Source organism: Erinaceus europaeus, chromosome 3 (genome assembly GCF_950295315.1).
Source record: "Erinaceus europaeus chromosome 3, mEriEur2.1, whole genome shotgun sequence".
In the NCBI taxonomy this organism is placed as follows: Eukaryota; Metazoa; Chordata; class Mammalia; order Eulipotyphla; family Erinaceidae; genus Erinaceus; species Erinaceus europaeus.
Genome location: NC_080164.1, coordinates 43534539 through 43549678, shown reverse-complemented (window position 1 = coordinate 43549678; position 15140 = coordinate 43534539). Strand labels below are relative to the sequence as shown.

Below are 15140 nucleotides of genomic sequence, written 5' to 3'. Positions count from 1 at the left end.
TATAGACTCCACTATCTTCAGGAATTTTCCATCTATTCCTATTTTTTGTAGTGTTTTGATCATAAAGGGATGTTGTATTTTGTCAAAGGCTTTCTCTGCATCTATTGATATGACCATGTGGTTTTTGGTCTTGCTTTTGTTGATGTGGTGGATCACATTGATTGATTTACATATATTAAACCAACCTTGCATGCCTGGGATAAACCCCACTTGGTCATGATGAACAATTTTTTTGATATACTGCTGTATCCGGTTGGCTAGAATTTTGTTCAATATTTTCGCATCTATGTTCATCAGAGATATTGGTCTGTAGTTTTCTTTTTTGGTTGTGTCCCTGTCTGCTTTTGGTATCAGGGTGATGTTGGCTTCATAGAAGCTGGCAGGAAGTATTCCAGTGTCTTCAATCTTCTGGAAGACTTTTAAAAGTAGAGGTATTAGTTCTTCTTTGAAAGTTTTGTAGAATTCATTTGTAAAACCATCTGGTCCAGGACTTTTATTTTTGGGAAGATTTTTGATAACTGTTTCAATTTCATTAGCTGTGATGGGCCTGTTCATGTTATCCACTTCCTCTTTACTTAGTTTTGGAAGTTGGTAGGTATCTGGGAAATCATTCATTTCTTCCAGGTTCTCTAACTTGGTGACATATAGTTGTTCATAGAAGCCTCGCATGATATGTTGAATTTCTGCAGTGTCTGTTGTGATATCTCCTCTTTCATTTACTATCCGATTTATTTGGGTCTTCTCCCTTTTTTTTTTTTTTTGTGAGTCTGGCTAAAGGTTTGTCGATTTGGTTTACTCTTTCGAAGAACCAACATTTACTTTCATTGATCTTTTGTATGGTTTTCCTATTCTCAATGTTATTTATTTCTGCCCTAACTTTAGTAATTTCTGTCCTTCTGGTTGCTTTAGGGTTCCTTTGTTGTTCTTCTTCTAGGTCTTTAAGATGTGCAATCAGGCTGTTTATTTGTGCCTTTTCTTGTTTCCTAATGTGTGCTTGTATAGCTATGAACTTCCCTCTTAGGACTGCTTTAGCTGTGTCCCAAATGTTTTGATAGCTTGTGTCTTCATTTTCATTGAACTCTCGAAACATTTTGATTTCTTCCTTGATTTCCTCTTTGACCCAGAAGTTGTTAAGAAGTGTACTGTTGAGCTTCCACATTTTGGGACTGTTACTAATCTTTTGTTGATTGTTAAGTGTTAGTTTAATTCCACTGTGGTCTGAGAAGATGCTTGGGATGATTTCAGTGCTCTTGAATAGGCTGATGCTGTCTTTGTGGCCTAACATATGGTCTATCCTTGAGAATGATCCATGTGGATTTGAGTAAAATGTGTATTCCAGTTTCTTGGGATGAATGACTCTGAAAATGTCCAATAGTTCTAGTTTATCTATCTCTTCATTTAGCTCCCTTATGTCTTTACTGATTTTCTTCCTGGATGATCTGTCAAGTTGAGAGAGTGGGGTGTTGAAGTCCCCTACTATGATTGTGTTACTGTTAATATATTGCTGTAGCTCTTTCAGTAGAAGTTTGATGTATTTAGATGGCTTCTCATTGGGTGCATAGATATTAATAATTGTTAAGTCCTCTTGATTGACTGATCCTCTGAGCATTAAGTAGTGTCCATTCCTATCTTTTTTAATCTTATCTATTTTAAAGTCTATCCTGTCAGATATGAGAATAGCTGTTCCTGCCCTTTTTTGTGGGCCATTGGCTTGAATGATAGTTTTCCATCCTTTCACTTTAAGTCTGTGTTTGTCTTGTTGCGTTAGGTGAGTTTCCTGTAGACAACATATTGTTGTGTTGTGTTTTCTGATCCATCTTCCTACTCTGTGTCTTTTAATAGGTGAATTCAGGCCATTCACATTTATTGATATCAAAGATTGAAGATATTTTAACGCCATTCTTGTAGAGTTTTAGAGTGTTTTGATATATTTTCTATTTGTGGTGGTCTGGTTGTTTATAGGAAACCTTTCAGAACTTCTTTCAAGGCAGGCTTGGTGATGGTTGCTTCCTTCAACTGTTGCTTGTCTGAGAAGGTTTTGATGCTTCCATCTAGTCTGAATGACAATCTAGGAGGATATAGTATTCTTGGCTGAAAGCCTTTCTCATTGAGCACTCGATAGATATCTTGCCATTCTCTTCTGGCCTGTAGTGTTTGTATGGAGAAGTCTGCTGCTAATCTTATGGGTTTTCCTTTGTAGGTGACTCTTTGTTTTTCTCTTGCAGCCTTGAGGATCCTTTCTTTATCCTTATTCCTTTCCAATCTAAGTATGACATGTCTTGGTGTCTTTAGGTCTGGGTTAATTCTGTTTGGGACCCTCTGGGCTTCTTGAATCTTTATGTCTTTGGTGTTGTCTAGACTAGAGAAATTTTCAGCTATTATGGCCTGGAGAACGCTTTCTTCCTCCCCTTCTCTTTCTTCCTCTGGTAAGCCAATAATGCGTATATTGTTTCTTTTGAAGTCATCCCATAGGTCTCTGTTGTTGTTGTTTTCAGCATCTCTTAATCTCTTTTTGAGATCTCTTACTTCTTTTTTAGTTGTCTCTAATTCATCCTCAATCTTGCTAATTCTGTCTTCAGCCTCATTGATTCTATTCTCTCTGCACTCTACTGCTTTCTGGAGTTCATCTATTTTGTTGCCCTGCTCTGATACTGTTTTAGCTTGTTCAGCTAGTTGCCTTCTTAGCTCAGCAATTTCAGCTTTCAGCTCTCTAATAACCATGAGATTATTAGAATTTTCTTCCATATTCTCATTTGTTGTTCCTGCAGTTCTGATTACAATTTTTTCAAATTCTTTACTCACTCCTGTTATTATTTCCTTAGCTAATGTTTGGATGTTGAACTCATTGTTTTGTGCTTCGCCCTCTGGAGGACTTTTAGCTGGACTCTTGTCCTGGTTCGAGTCTCCATTATTTTTTCTTGTTGTTTTAACCATTTTATATAAGTTAACAGTTTTTTCAATCCCTGAGTTGGAGTTCAGTGGTGTAAAAGCCTTTTTTTTTTTTCCCCTGTAGGCTATGGTAGCCTGAGGGCTTTTAAACTATCAATAGGCTTCTTGGCTTAATCAATGACTCCTGACCAAGAGATAAAGCAGGGTGTGGCAGAGATAATCCAGTGGTTATGCAAAGAGACTTTCACAGCCCTTCAGCTATGCCACCGAGGTATAGGTCTTCTCCTGAGTTTCCCGGTTAGATCTCTGTGCCCTGGTGTCCCTCCCTGTTGCTGCTCCAGATTCTGAGGGTAGTAGCAATGGAGACTCAGAGTTGTACTTGGTGAGTCTCTGGGGAGTCCTTTCCTCCCTTCAGCTGTCCCCTTGTTGGTGGAGCAGACTGGAGGTGGTGTCTCCACTGACAAACTGTCGAACTGTTAGCAGTCACTTAATCTCTCCTTAGGCCCCTCTCTCCTCTCTGTCACCAGCCACGCGTGTTTGTACTCACGGGTGATTTACTGGGTTTCTGTGGTCATTCTAGTCCTGTCTTGTTTTGGTCCGGGTGGTCTCCTTTGGTATTCCTAGTTGATCCAGGAGAGGAGAGGAGAGGAGAGAAAGCGATCTGCTGCTCGTAGCTCCGCCTCCGGAAGTCGAATCTCTCTTGTGTGTTTTAATTCCAAAGTAAAATGTTCTTTTAATTCTTGCTTAGATTCTTGGAGAGTCCTCATCATGAGCTTTCTGTAGTCTGTCTCTGATAGTCTAAATCTGTAATTCCTTGGATTTCCTGTTTCATTTCTGTCTGGTTGTTATGGCATGGTTGGCTGTTTAGTTTTGTTTCTCTGCTTGCACAATTTCTTGTGCTGGTTATTGATGGCCAGTAGGTGGTGCTATTGTGATCGCTAGGTTTCTCTTGTTTGTATTATCTGCAATGGGTGGTATGGGGGGGTTGCATGGGCCTGTCTTGCGGTCACAAATGCCCTGCTTTATGTTGTGTCCTTGTGTCCTTGCCTTAAATTCACAAGGATAAACCCCCCGAGTCAAAGATTGAGAGGTTTTAAGCCCCTGTCTCTTTTTTTTCCGCACTAGGAACAATGTTACTTGCTTACAGGGCTTATAGTGAAATCGCCAAAATAGCACCCAGAGCTCTGATTTGACTTTGCTGTTCTTCATCATGAGTCCCTTTTCACTCCACCCACACTCGAGCATCCACCTGAGGCTGCAGAACTTTCAGCTGTAGATTATGACTTCAGTTGGGTCTCTTGTTGCATTTATTTGTTGTTTTGGGAGGAGAGGTGATTCAATTCCAGTTATTCCATGGCCATGCCTCCTGGAATTCCCCTTAACTAACTCTTTAGCAAATTAATTCATAAAATTTCAGTGAAACACTGTTTAGTTATCTTAAGATATGGTACATAATTTTAATTGCCAATTAAATTATTTTTTATCATAAAACAACAAAAAAAGCCACCTCAAACCGCTGACTATATACAGAAGAGTTACAGTGACCTAATACATTATTTTTAGTCACCAAGAATGCACAATGCTCACTTTGGAAGCACATATTTTAAAACTGGACTGATACAGAGAAGATTAGCATGACCCCTGCACAAAGATGGCATGAAAATTTGTGAATTCCATATTTTTAAAAAAACATAAAGAATGCACAAAAGAAACCAATAGATCCATAATATAAATTCCTAAAAGAATGTGTTAACAAAGTAGATAAAATAAATATGACTGGGAGTCAGGCGGTAGCACAGCGGGTTGAGCGCAGGTGGCAGGAAGCATAAGGACTGGAGTAAGGATCCGGGTTTGAGTCCCTGGCTCCCCACCTGCAGGGGAGTTGCCTCACAAGCGGTGAAGCAGGTCTGCAGGTGTCTATCTTTCTCTACCCCTCTCTGTCTTCCCCACCTCTCTCCATTTCTCTCTGTCCTATCCAACAACGATGACATCAATAACAACAATAACTACAACAATAAAACAACAAGGGTAACAACAAAAGGGAGTAAATAAATAAATATTTTTTAAAGTTAAAAAATAAATAAATATGACTTTGCTTGTTTGCTTCAGTGCAGTAACAGAGTCATGAACAATACTGTCAGTTTCTATGCTACAGCATAGAATTTCTTAGATTTTAGTCAGAACCTTCCATCATATACACAGACTGTATAGAATCTCTACACTCAAATCCAATATTTGGAGCAGGAGTCTGGAAACAATGTGAAAACTGTTCCTAGGTTCAATTACCTTCTGGATTCAAGTCCTTAGTTTAATTTCTTAATAAGCTCACCTAAAAATTTAGTATGTACCATTTCTTTTTCCGTTACCACATTCAACAAATAGTTATGCAAGGCTGAATAAACAAGTGGAGAAAATAACTGGTTGAAAGATACTCTGTGACCGACCTAAGGCTGCATGAGTCAGAGGCAGGCATCCAACTCCAAACAGTCCTGCTTACCTTCAAAATCCAAAATCATAGTGTTTTTGGTTTGTTTGTTTTGCCTCCAGGGTTATCGCTGTGGCTCAGTATCAGCTGTACAAATCCACTGCTCCTGGTGGCTATTTTTTCCATTTTATTGGATAGGACAGAGAGAAACTGAGAAAGGAGGGGGAGATAGAGTGGGCGAGAAAAAGAGAGACACCTGCAGACCTGCTTCTCAGCATGTGAAGCGTGTCCCCTGCAGTTGGGGAGCTGGTGGTTCAAACCCAGATTGATGTGCGGGTCCTTGCACTTAGTACTATGTGCGCTAGAGTCCAAAACCTTACCACTGCGCCACCTCCCGGACCACAGTACTATCTGCGCTTAACTGAGTGCACCATTGCCTGGCCTCCCTAAAATCTTAATATTTCCCAAAGATAATTGCTTATCTTTAACATTGATAGAAAAATGAAAGTTGACACGTTTATTACAACTTTGCTTCAGAAGTAAGCATTGCCATCTACACATTAGAAGCAAACACAACAGGGACCTGGCAGTAGCACAGATGGTTAAGAGCACATGGAGCAAAGAGCAAGGACATGGTAAGGATCCCGGTTCCAGCCTCCAGCTCCCCACCGGCAGGGGAATCGATTCACAAGCGGTGAAGCAGGTCTGCAGGTGTTTATCTTTCTCTCCCCCTCTCTGTCTTTCCCTCCTCTCTCGATTTCTCTCTGTTCTATTCAACAATAACGACAGCAATAACAACAACAATATTAATAACAACAACAATGATAAACAACAAGGGCAACAAAAGGGGAAAAATGGCCTCCAGGAGCAGTGGATTCGTAGTGCAGGCACCCAGCCCTGGATAACCTTGGAGGCAAAAAACGGAACGCATACAGTTTAAGAAAAGAAAAAACATAACATGATGAAAAAGTGAACTGAAGAGTTCTTTTTTTTTTTTTTTTTAATACTTTCATTGGGGGAATTAATGACTTACAGTAAACACAGTTGTTGGAACATGTGTAAAATTTCTCAGTTTCCTGCAAAACCTTCTCACCTCCAGCCTATGTCCTCTTCCACCTGGAAGCTCCCCACCCCACAACCCCCGGTCCCCTATCACCCCATAAATCAGAGCTGAGCAGTGCTCTGGTAAAAACAAAACATATAAACAAACAAAAAAGCCACTACACTGGGATTCTACCACATACCTGTGAGAATAACCTACATCAACAAAACAGGAAATGATAGGTGTTGGAAAGGTTGTGGAGAAAAAGGAACATTGTTACACTGCTAGTGGGAATGTAACCTGGTACCTGTTAGCGAGCATAAATCAAACCACCATCCACTGCAAGGAAGCAAAGATGTTTATTGACGAATTGCAATCCGGGCCGAGATGGTGACTGGTGTTAGTCTACCAAGCTCGACGACAAACAGGGCTCAAACCACACAATTTATAGGAATTCAGACTACACTCAGGGAGGGGGAGCACATCACCTTATCAACCTACATCCAATAACAGGCTATAGCAAACACAAAATTCAATCATTTCAAACTTAGCAAAAAGCGGGGTCCATACAAAGCAAAGCGCGGGCTAATTTCAGACCTTGCAAAACCAGACAACCAACAAGACTTGACCAGGTATTAGGTCCTCACATCCCCCTACCGTCATACCAGGCCATCTGGCGACCAGTATACTGCTGGGGCTGTGCAGAGGTCCTGATAAGGCTAGCCCTCACACAGAACTTCTGCAAAACACTTGATAGCCTTCACTGATTAGTCCCGTTCTTCAGAGGGAAAAGGGCAAGGAATTTTCCACCTCATACTACAAGCAACTCATACTAAAAGCACTTACCAAACAACTGCATAAAAAGGGAATTTCAAGGCTACTGCCTTTTACAGTACCGTCCCTTTGGAAGACTGTATGGAGAGCCCTTAAATAAGTAAAAATGGAATTACCTTATGATTCAGCAATACCACTCTTAGATATTTATCCTAAGGATATGAAAACACTATTTTTTAAACATTTATTTTCCCTTTCGTTGCCCTAGTTGTTTTTCATTGTTGTAGATATTACTGTTGTTGTCATTGTTAGATAGGAAAGAGAGAAATGGAGAGAGGAGGGGAAGACAGAGAGGGGGAGAAAAAGACAGACACCTACAGACCTGCTTCACCGCCTGTGAAAAAACTCCCCTGCAGGTGGGGAGCCAGGGGCTCCAACCAGGATCCTTTCACCAGTCCTTGCACTTCACGCCACATGTGCTTAACCTGCTGCGCTACTGTCTGACTTCGGAAAACACTATTTTTAAGAGACATGCATCTCTGTTCACAACTGCATTATTCACAATAACCAAAGAGTGGACACAACCTAAATGCCATATTGACAGATGACTAGTTAAAGAAGGTGCGGGACATATACTTCATGGAATATTACTTTGCAATTTAAAAAGTTAATACTGTATCATTTGTGACAAAACAGATGAAACTGGAGGTGACTGTGCTTAATGAAATAAGAAATGGAGGTTCCTCAAAACAATTAGAAATGGAATTATGAAAAAATTATAGATCTTACAGATGATATAGTAACCCCATTTCTGGGCTTTTATTTGAACAATATGAAGACACTAATTTGAAAATAAATATGCACTTCTATGCTCATATAGTGCTGTTCACAGTAGTTAAAACTGTGCTCATTAACAGATGACTGGATAAAGATGTAGTGTACACAATGGAATATTACCCAGATATATATATATATATATATATGTATGTATACACACACACACACACACACACACACACACACACACACACACACACACACACACACCACACAGTCATTTGGGACAACATGGTTGAACTTGATCAGATTGTGCTAAATGAAATAAATCAGAAGGAGAAAGGAAACTACCATATAATTTTGCTCAGGGAGGATTAAAAACCAAAGTTAGTCCTAACAACTAGAGAACCAACACACTCAGAAAGAAAAAGTAGCACTTTTGCTCTTACTGTATAAAAGTAACTGCAACCTATTCTACTCTTTTCTGGCTTCCAATTCAAATTTATTACAGACTTTTTAACTTCCTTGAGTTTACTCTGGTCTCTCTTCTCTACTGCTGCAAATCTTGACTTCTAGCAATATTATATAATTACTTGTTTTCTTTGTCCTGATTTATATAAAGTATTTTCAGAATATTTTAACAAAAATCACTAGACAGCAAATCTACTATCTTTAAAGCTTTTTTTGCAGCATTGCCTTGGTTATTCCTTTCTGACATATCTTCACAAACATTTGTGGTAAAGGAACCTATGCTGGCAAGTGTAAAGGTTCCCTCCCAAATTGTTTTAATGATGGTAAATAATAGCCACAATACAAGGAAGCAAAATGCATCCCCCGCCCCCCCCCCAGGAGCCTTGAAAGGCAACTTAGTTGTCTGACTCTAAGGGTGGGACCTGAACTGGTAAACTATGGGAGGTGACTTACACCCTTGCTAAACTCTGATAAGACTTCATTTTAAAGGAAATCTGTAACTATTTGATAATTTTCCCATCTTCTGCCTCTGGAGGGGAAAGAAAAAAAAAAGGAAATGAAAGGAAAAGAATAGGAAATGAAGGTTTTTGTTTGTTTGTTTGTTTTTCCTGAAGCACACGCCTGAAAGTATCAATACAAATTTAGTAAGCCGGAGCTGATCAGTGCTCTGGTAGAAAGTGAATAAATTAATAAATAAAACAAATTTAGGCGACTGCCTAAGCAGAGAGTAAACGGAATCACCTACTAGCAAGAGTGCAGCTAGAGTGGGTGCAGAATTCCTGATCAGACTTTCAGGGACAAGAATTAGAAATACCAGAGAACACCGAGTTGCTCAAACCAGGGAGATCTTCACAACATTTGGAGCAGCTAACTCCCCCCCCCCCCCCCAAACCCCAAGAGACCCCAGGGACGTCGTTCAGGGCTTTTGGGGACCAGGGACTGAGATAGATGCTCAGTCTGCAGAAGGTCACTAGTTCTGATAGCTGGGTCTGGAATTAGAGGAAGTGCTGGTGTGTATGGGAGGTAGACGTGAGGGAGTATTGGGCTGGGGATCAGGCAGGAACACCTCCGTGGGTCGCATGTCCCCGCCCCTTGTCCCTTAGCTTGCACCCGGGTCTTCCACTTCCGCCACCAGCAGCCAAGCTCCCGCGGCTCCGGCGCTCTGACTTCCAGGCCCCGCCCTGCCTCCGCCCACTGCCCTCGCGGCTCCGCTCGGCGCGCCGCCCAGTCTGTCCGCTGCCGGGTCAGCCTTCAGCGCCCCGGCGGACCTAGAGCGCAGGCATGGAGGGTAGCCTGGGGCGCGCCGTGTGCGTGCTGACCGGGGCCTCCCGCGGCTTCGGCCGGGCGCTGGCAGGTCTCTTGGCCCCGCTGCTGGCGCCCGGCTCCCTGCTCGTCCTCAGCGCGCGCAGCGACGAGGCGCTGCGGCAGGTGGAGGCCGAGCTGGGCGCCGGGCGGCTGGGCCTGCGCGTGGTGCGGGTGCCCGCCGACCTGGGCGCCGAGGCTGGCTTGCAGCAGCTGCTGGGCTGCGTGCGCGAGCTCCCCAGGCCCGAGGGGCTGCAGCGCCTGCTGCTTATCAACAACGCGGGTAAGACCTCGCGGCGACGCGGGCCTCGTGGGAGTGCCTCCAAAAGTTCTGCTTAGCTTCCTGGCCTACCGCCTTCGCTGCCCCCACGGCTCAGAAACTGTGACTCTGATCCGAGGAATCAGAACAAACACTTGTATCAGCGAGGTGCCATGGCTGCTGCGGCCACCACCTCCACATGCCAGGCTTTTCTAAGTGAAGGTGGAACTTTCCCGAGCAGGCGCCTGGCAGGCTCAGTTTTTCTGGCTGAGGCCTGAGTCAGGGCACGAGGTGGGGGTGGGGGTGGGGGTGGGGGTGGTGGTGGCTTCCCATCAGAAGTCACTCACCTGGCTTGTCCAAAGGGTCCCCAGACTCTCCAGTCTCAAAGGTGACCATGTAGTGGCTCACTTTGGATATTGGGGCAGATGGATTTCTCAGATATTTGTCTTTAAAAAAATTTTTTTTCTGTTTAAAAAAATTGTTTTTGATTGATTGGATAGAGACAAAAATCTAGAAGGGAGAGATAGGGAAAAGAAAAAAAAAGACCTCTTGCACTGCTTCACCATTCATGAAGGTTTCTCCCTGCATGTGAGGACTTGGTGGGGGGCAGCTTGAACCTGGGTCCATGCACACTGTAACATGTGAGCTCAACTAGGTGCGCCGCTGCCCAGCCCCCTTTGTCTTCCTCAGAAACATTTGAGGGACTTTTGAGCCAGGTCTGCATAGGAAGAGGGTGTCTGCATAGGGAAGAATTTGGAAAGAACTGAAGATGGGGAGACAAAGGTCCTGCTTTGAGTGTATAGTAAGCTTTTTTTTTTTTAAGGGCCTGGTGGTGGCACACCCAATTGAGTGAACATTTTACAGTATGCAAGGATCCAGGTTCAAGCCCCCATCCTCCATCTGCAGGGGGGAATCTTCATAAAAGGTGAAGCAGTGCTGCAAGTGTCTCTCTTTCTTCCTCTCTATCTCCTCCTCCTCTCTCTCAAGTTCTCTATCCAATTAGAAAAAAAAATATTTTAATGAGAAAGTGTTTCACATGAGATAAAGACAAGGAGAGAAAGAAACCAGAAAACTCTGGTGTATGCGGCGCTGGGGATTAAACCAGGAACCTGAGGCATGCAGGTACAATACACTAAACCGTTTTTTTTCTCAGGTACTCTTGGGGATGTGTCCAAAGGCTTTGTGGACTTGGCTGACTCAGCTGAAGTGAACGACTATTGGGCTCTGAACTTGACTTCCACACTCTGCCTGACTTCCAACATCCTCAAGGCTTTCCAGGACAGTCCTGGCCTTCACAAAACAGTGGTGAACATCTCATCCCTCTGCGCTCTGCAGCCCTTCAAAGGCTGGGCTCTCTACTGTGCAGGGAAGGCTGCTCGGGACATGATGTTCCAGGTGCTGGCCACCGAGGAACCTAGTGTGAGGGTGCTGAGCTATGCCCCAGGTAAGTATGGCATTCCTGCCACCCCTGGTGCCTGTAACCAACTGGTTCCCCTTTGGGACTGAGCAAGGAGTCTAGTCTGTTCTCTCCAGGAAAGGCCCTACAGATGAAGTCTCTGCATCACACCCATCTCTCCTTAAGGGAAATACAAGGTCTAAGGAAGTGACAGCTGCTGGGTCTTAGACCCTATAGTAAGAGTGTGTGGAGAGTGCACAGCTGCCCTAATTGGCTGATGGGGGCAGAGTTTGAAAGATTAGTACCAAGCCATTTCCTGCTACCTGTGTTTTGGAGGCCTGAATGAAGTGCTAAATGTAAGAATGATCCCCAAGGAAATGCTATCTAATTAACTGATAGGAGTGGCCACAATGTATTATCTTCATGTGTCTACTTCTCTGTTTCTTCTATTTTCCTATAGATCAACTTGTATTGCTTTACCTTTGGTGTACAGTACTATACATTTTGAGAGTACAGCACCACACTCTCTATGCATATCAGTCTCACCATCCCCACCACCAAAACTCTAGAGCCTTCACACTATCAAGGCACACCTCTCTTATCCAGTTCTCCCACTGCTCTTTCTCTTTTTTTTTTAATTAATATTTATTCCCTTTTGTTGCCCTTGTTGTTTTATTGTTGTAGTTGTTGTTGGCTAGGACAGAGTGAAATGGAGAGAGGAAGGGAAGACAGAGAGGGGGAGAGAAAGATAGACACCTGCAGACTTGCTTCACCGCCTGTGAAGCGACTCCCCTGCAGGTGGGGAGTCGGGGGCTCGAACCGGGATCCTTGCGCCCGTCCTCACGCTTTGTGCCACCTGCGCTTAACCCGTTATGCTACCACCCGACTCCCCCACTGCTCTCTTTTCTTTTCCTTCTGGTACCCACTGTGTTCTTCACAGAGGCCAGTAGTTATTTTTGTTACGCTTTGTCAGCTGGTTTGTTTAGGATACAGACCATTTGAGATGGAGCTCTCCTTTATATAGGCAGAAGTGGGGCAGAATCTAAGCAGAGACTGGGAGATATTAGATATCAGGTGACTTCCAACTCAGTACTAGTGGCATTAAATTATATAAACTAAACTTACCTTATAACAAAACCATATCTGCTCTCCTCTCTTGGTAGGAAAGCCTTGATGGCAAGGACCTTTCACTATTCCTCTGTATGTCCTCAGTGCCTAAAAACACTCCACTGAACCAGCCTTTCAGTGTTAGCTACAAGAAAAACAAGCAGATATGGTTGAATGTTGACCATCCCAGACTGAGTGGAGCTAGAAACTAAGGGCACGTGGGGAGAATAAAATAGGACCCTAGTCCTAGGCAAAGTTTGAGGTAGGGAGTCTTAACAAAACTTGATCTGTTTCTTGCCACACTGCATACTCTTCTGCCCCTTTATTTAAAGAAAGACTTGTGGTTTCTGGAATTAAAAGGTAGTGATGGAGCTGCCATAAAATGTCTCAGAAACTTCCATGGAAATCCACTAGTCTGTTCCCCAGGAAACCCTCAAAAAGGCAGAATGACTTGGCAGAGTGGGGATCAGACCTTGAATCCAAGTTTGTAGTAAGTGCCATCTCCTCATGCTCTGCAGAAGCCAGTTCTACTTTCCTAACTTCCTAACACACACAGTTATTCTTTATTTTTTTTTTTTAGAGAGGGCGACAGAGACACATCTGCAACACCGCTTGACCCTGTGAAGCTTTCCCCCTGCAGTGGGAGGGTCTGGCATCCGGGCCCTTGTACTCTGTAATGTGCGCTCAACCAGGTGCGCCACCACCTGGCCCCTCAGTTTTTTTATTGTTTATTTTTTTAGAAGGTCCATTTTTATGCTAACTTTGTATAGCAGTTTGTGTTTGTAACCTGTCTCTATAACCTCCTCTATTAGAGTTTTTCTTTTCTTTTTTTTTTTTTTTTGCATAACATTCCCCAGATTCCCATTTAGCAATACAACCCCCACTATTTCATTCATCATTTTTCATGGACCTGTATTCTCCCCACCCACCTACCCACCCCAGTGTCTTTTACTTTGGTGTAATACTCCAATTCCATTTCAGGTTCGACTTGTGTTTTCTTTTCTAATCTTGTTTTTCAACTTCGGCCTGAGAGTGAGATCATCCCGTATTCATCCTTCTGTTCCTGACTTATTTCACTCAACATGATTTTTTCAAGGTCCATCCAAGATCGGCTGAAAACGGTGAAGTCACCATTTTTTACAGCTGAGTAGTATTCCATTGTGTATATATACCACAACTTGCTCAGCCACTCATCTGTTGTTGGACACCTGGGTTGCTTCCAGGTTTGTAATTTGTAATAGCCAAAACCTGGAAACACACACAGTTATTCTTACAGCCAGCCTTAGACAGTTTTATTCGAATGTGTCTTGAAGATAATCTTTTAGGATAGTTCAACCTATTAACTGCCTATCTTTGGGTGCCCAGATCTCTTCCCAGATTTGAGGAGTTCTCAACCACGTTTTTTTCTGTTAAGTTTTATGCTCTGTTCTCCCTCTGGGATTTGAAAACATTATTGTTGCTTGTAATGGTATGCTTCAATCCATATAAACCTTCACTCTTTTGTCTTTCTGTTCCTCTGGATGATTTCAAATGACCTGTCCTTTAATTCATTGTTGTTTGGTGAGTCTGCTATTGGTCTCTTTATTGAGTTCTTGAGTTCATTCATTGTATTGTTCAACTCCAGTATTTTTGTCTTTTTTTTTTTAACTTTTATTTTATTTTATTTCTTGCCTCCAGGGTTATTGCTGGTTTTTTTTTTTTTAACTTTTATTAGTGATCTGATAGTGATTTACAAGATTATAATAGGGGTATAATTCTACATCTCTCCCACCACCAATCTGTGCCCCAGCTCCCCTCTAATAGTAACCACCAAGGTCATAGGTATGGGTTGACTATATATATATTTTTTTCCTTTTTTCAAGTTCATGTGTTTTAATCCTCTATTTTCACATATGAGTGAAATCATCTCATAGTTGTCCTTTACCCCCTTGCTTACTTCACTGTGCGTAACCACTGCCAGTTCCACTCATTTTGTCCTAAAGGGCATAAAATAGTCTTTTCTAACTTCTGAGTAGTAGTCTATTATAGTTTCTGTTCCATGACTTCTTGTTCTAGTGATTCCATTGTTTTTTATTTGTTTTTTAAAGATATCTTTTATTTATGAGAAAGATAGGAGGAGAGAGAAATAACCAAACATCTTTCTGCTACATATGCTGACAGGGATTGAACTTGGGACCTCATGCTTAAGACTCTGATACTTTGGGAGTCGGGCGGTAGTGCAGCGGGTTAAGTGCAGGTGGTGCAAAGCACAAGGACTGGCGAAAGGATCTCAGTTGGAGTCCCCCACTCCCCACCTGCAGGGGAGTCACTTCACAGGCGGTGAAGCAGGTCTGCAGGTGTCTATCTTTCTCTCCCCCTCTGTCTTCCCCTCTCTCTCCATTTCTCTTTTTCCTATCCAACAACGACAACATCAAGAACAACAACAATAACTACAACAATAAAACAACAAGGGCAACAAAAGGGAATAGAAAAAAAAAAGAGTCTGATGTTTTATCCACTGTGCCACCTCCCAGACCACACATTGTTAAAGGAATTTTAAGTATTCCACATGGAGTTGTCCTTCTTCTTCTTCTTCTTCTTCTTCTTCTTCCTTCTTCCTTCTTCCTTCTTCCTTCTTCCTTCTTCCTTCTTCCTTCTTCCTTCTTCCTTCTTCCTTCTTCCTTCTTCTCCTTCTCCTCCTTCTCCTTCTTTCTTCTTC

At 42.6% G+C, this 15140-nt stretch overlaps 1 protein-coding gene and 1 non-coding gene across 2 annotated transcripts in view; both read left to right on the top strand.

Annotated features, from left to right (window-relative positions):
• Window positions 1-4468: 4468 nt before the first annotated feature.
• LOC132537851 (U6 spliceosomal RNA) lies at window positions 4469-4572 on the top strand. Its single transcript, XR_009549276.1, has one exon. It is a non-coding gene; the product is annotated as a U6 spliceosomal RNA (small nuclear RNA).
• A 5029-nt stretch (window positions 4573-9601) lies between these two features.
• SPR (sepiapterin reductase) overlaps window positions 9602-15140 on the top strand; it is a 6825-nt gene continuing 1286 nt past the window's right edge. Inside the window, exons 1-2 of the mRNA XM_007523678.3 lie at window positions 9602-9963; window positions 11093-11383. Coding sequence (XP_007523740.1) covers window positions 9660-9963; window positions 11093-11383 — 595 coding nt within the window. The 5' untranslated portion in view covers window positions 9602-9659. The remainder of the gene's footprint in view (window positions 9964-11092; window positions 11384-15140) is intronic.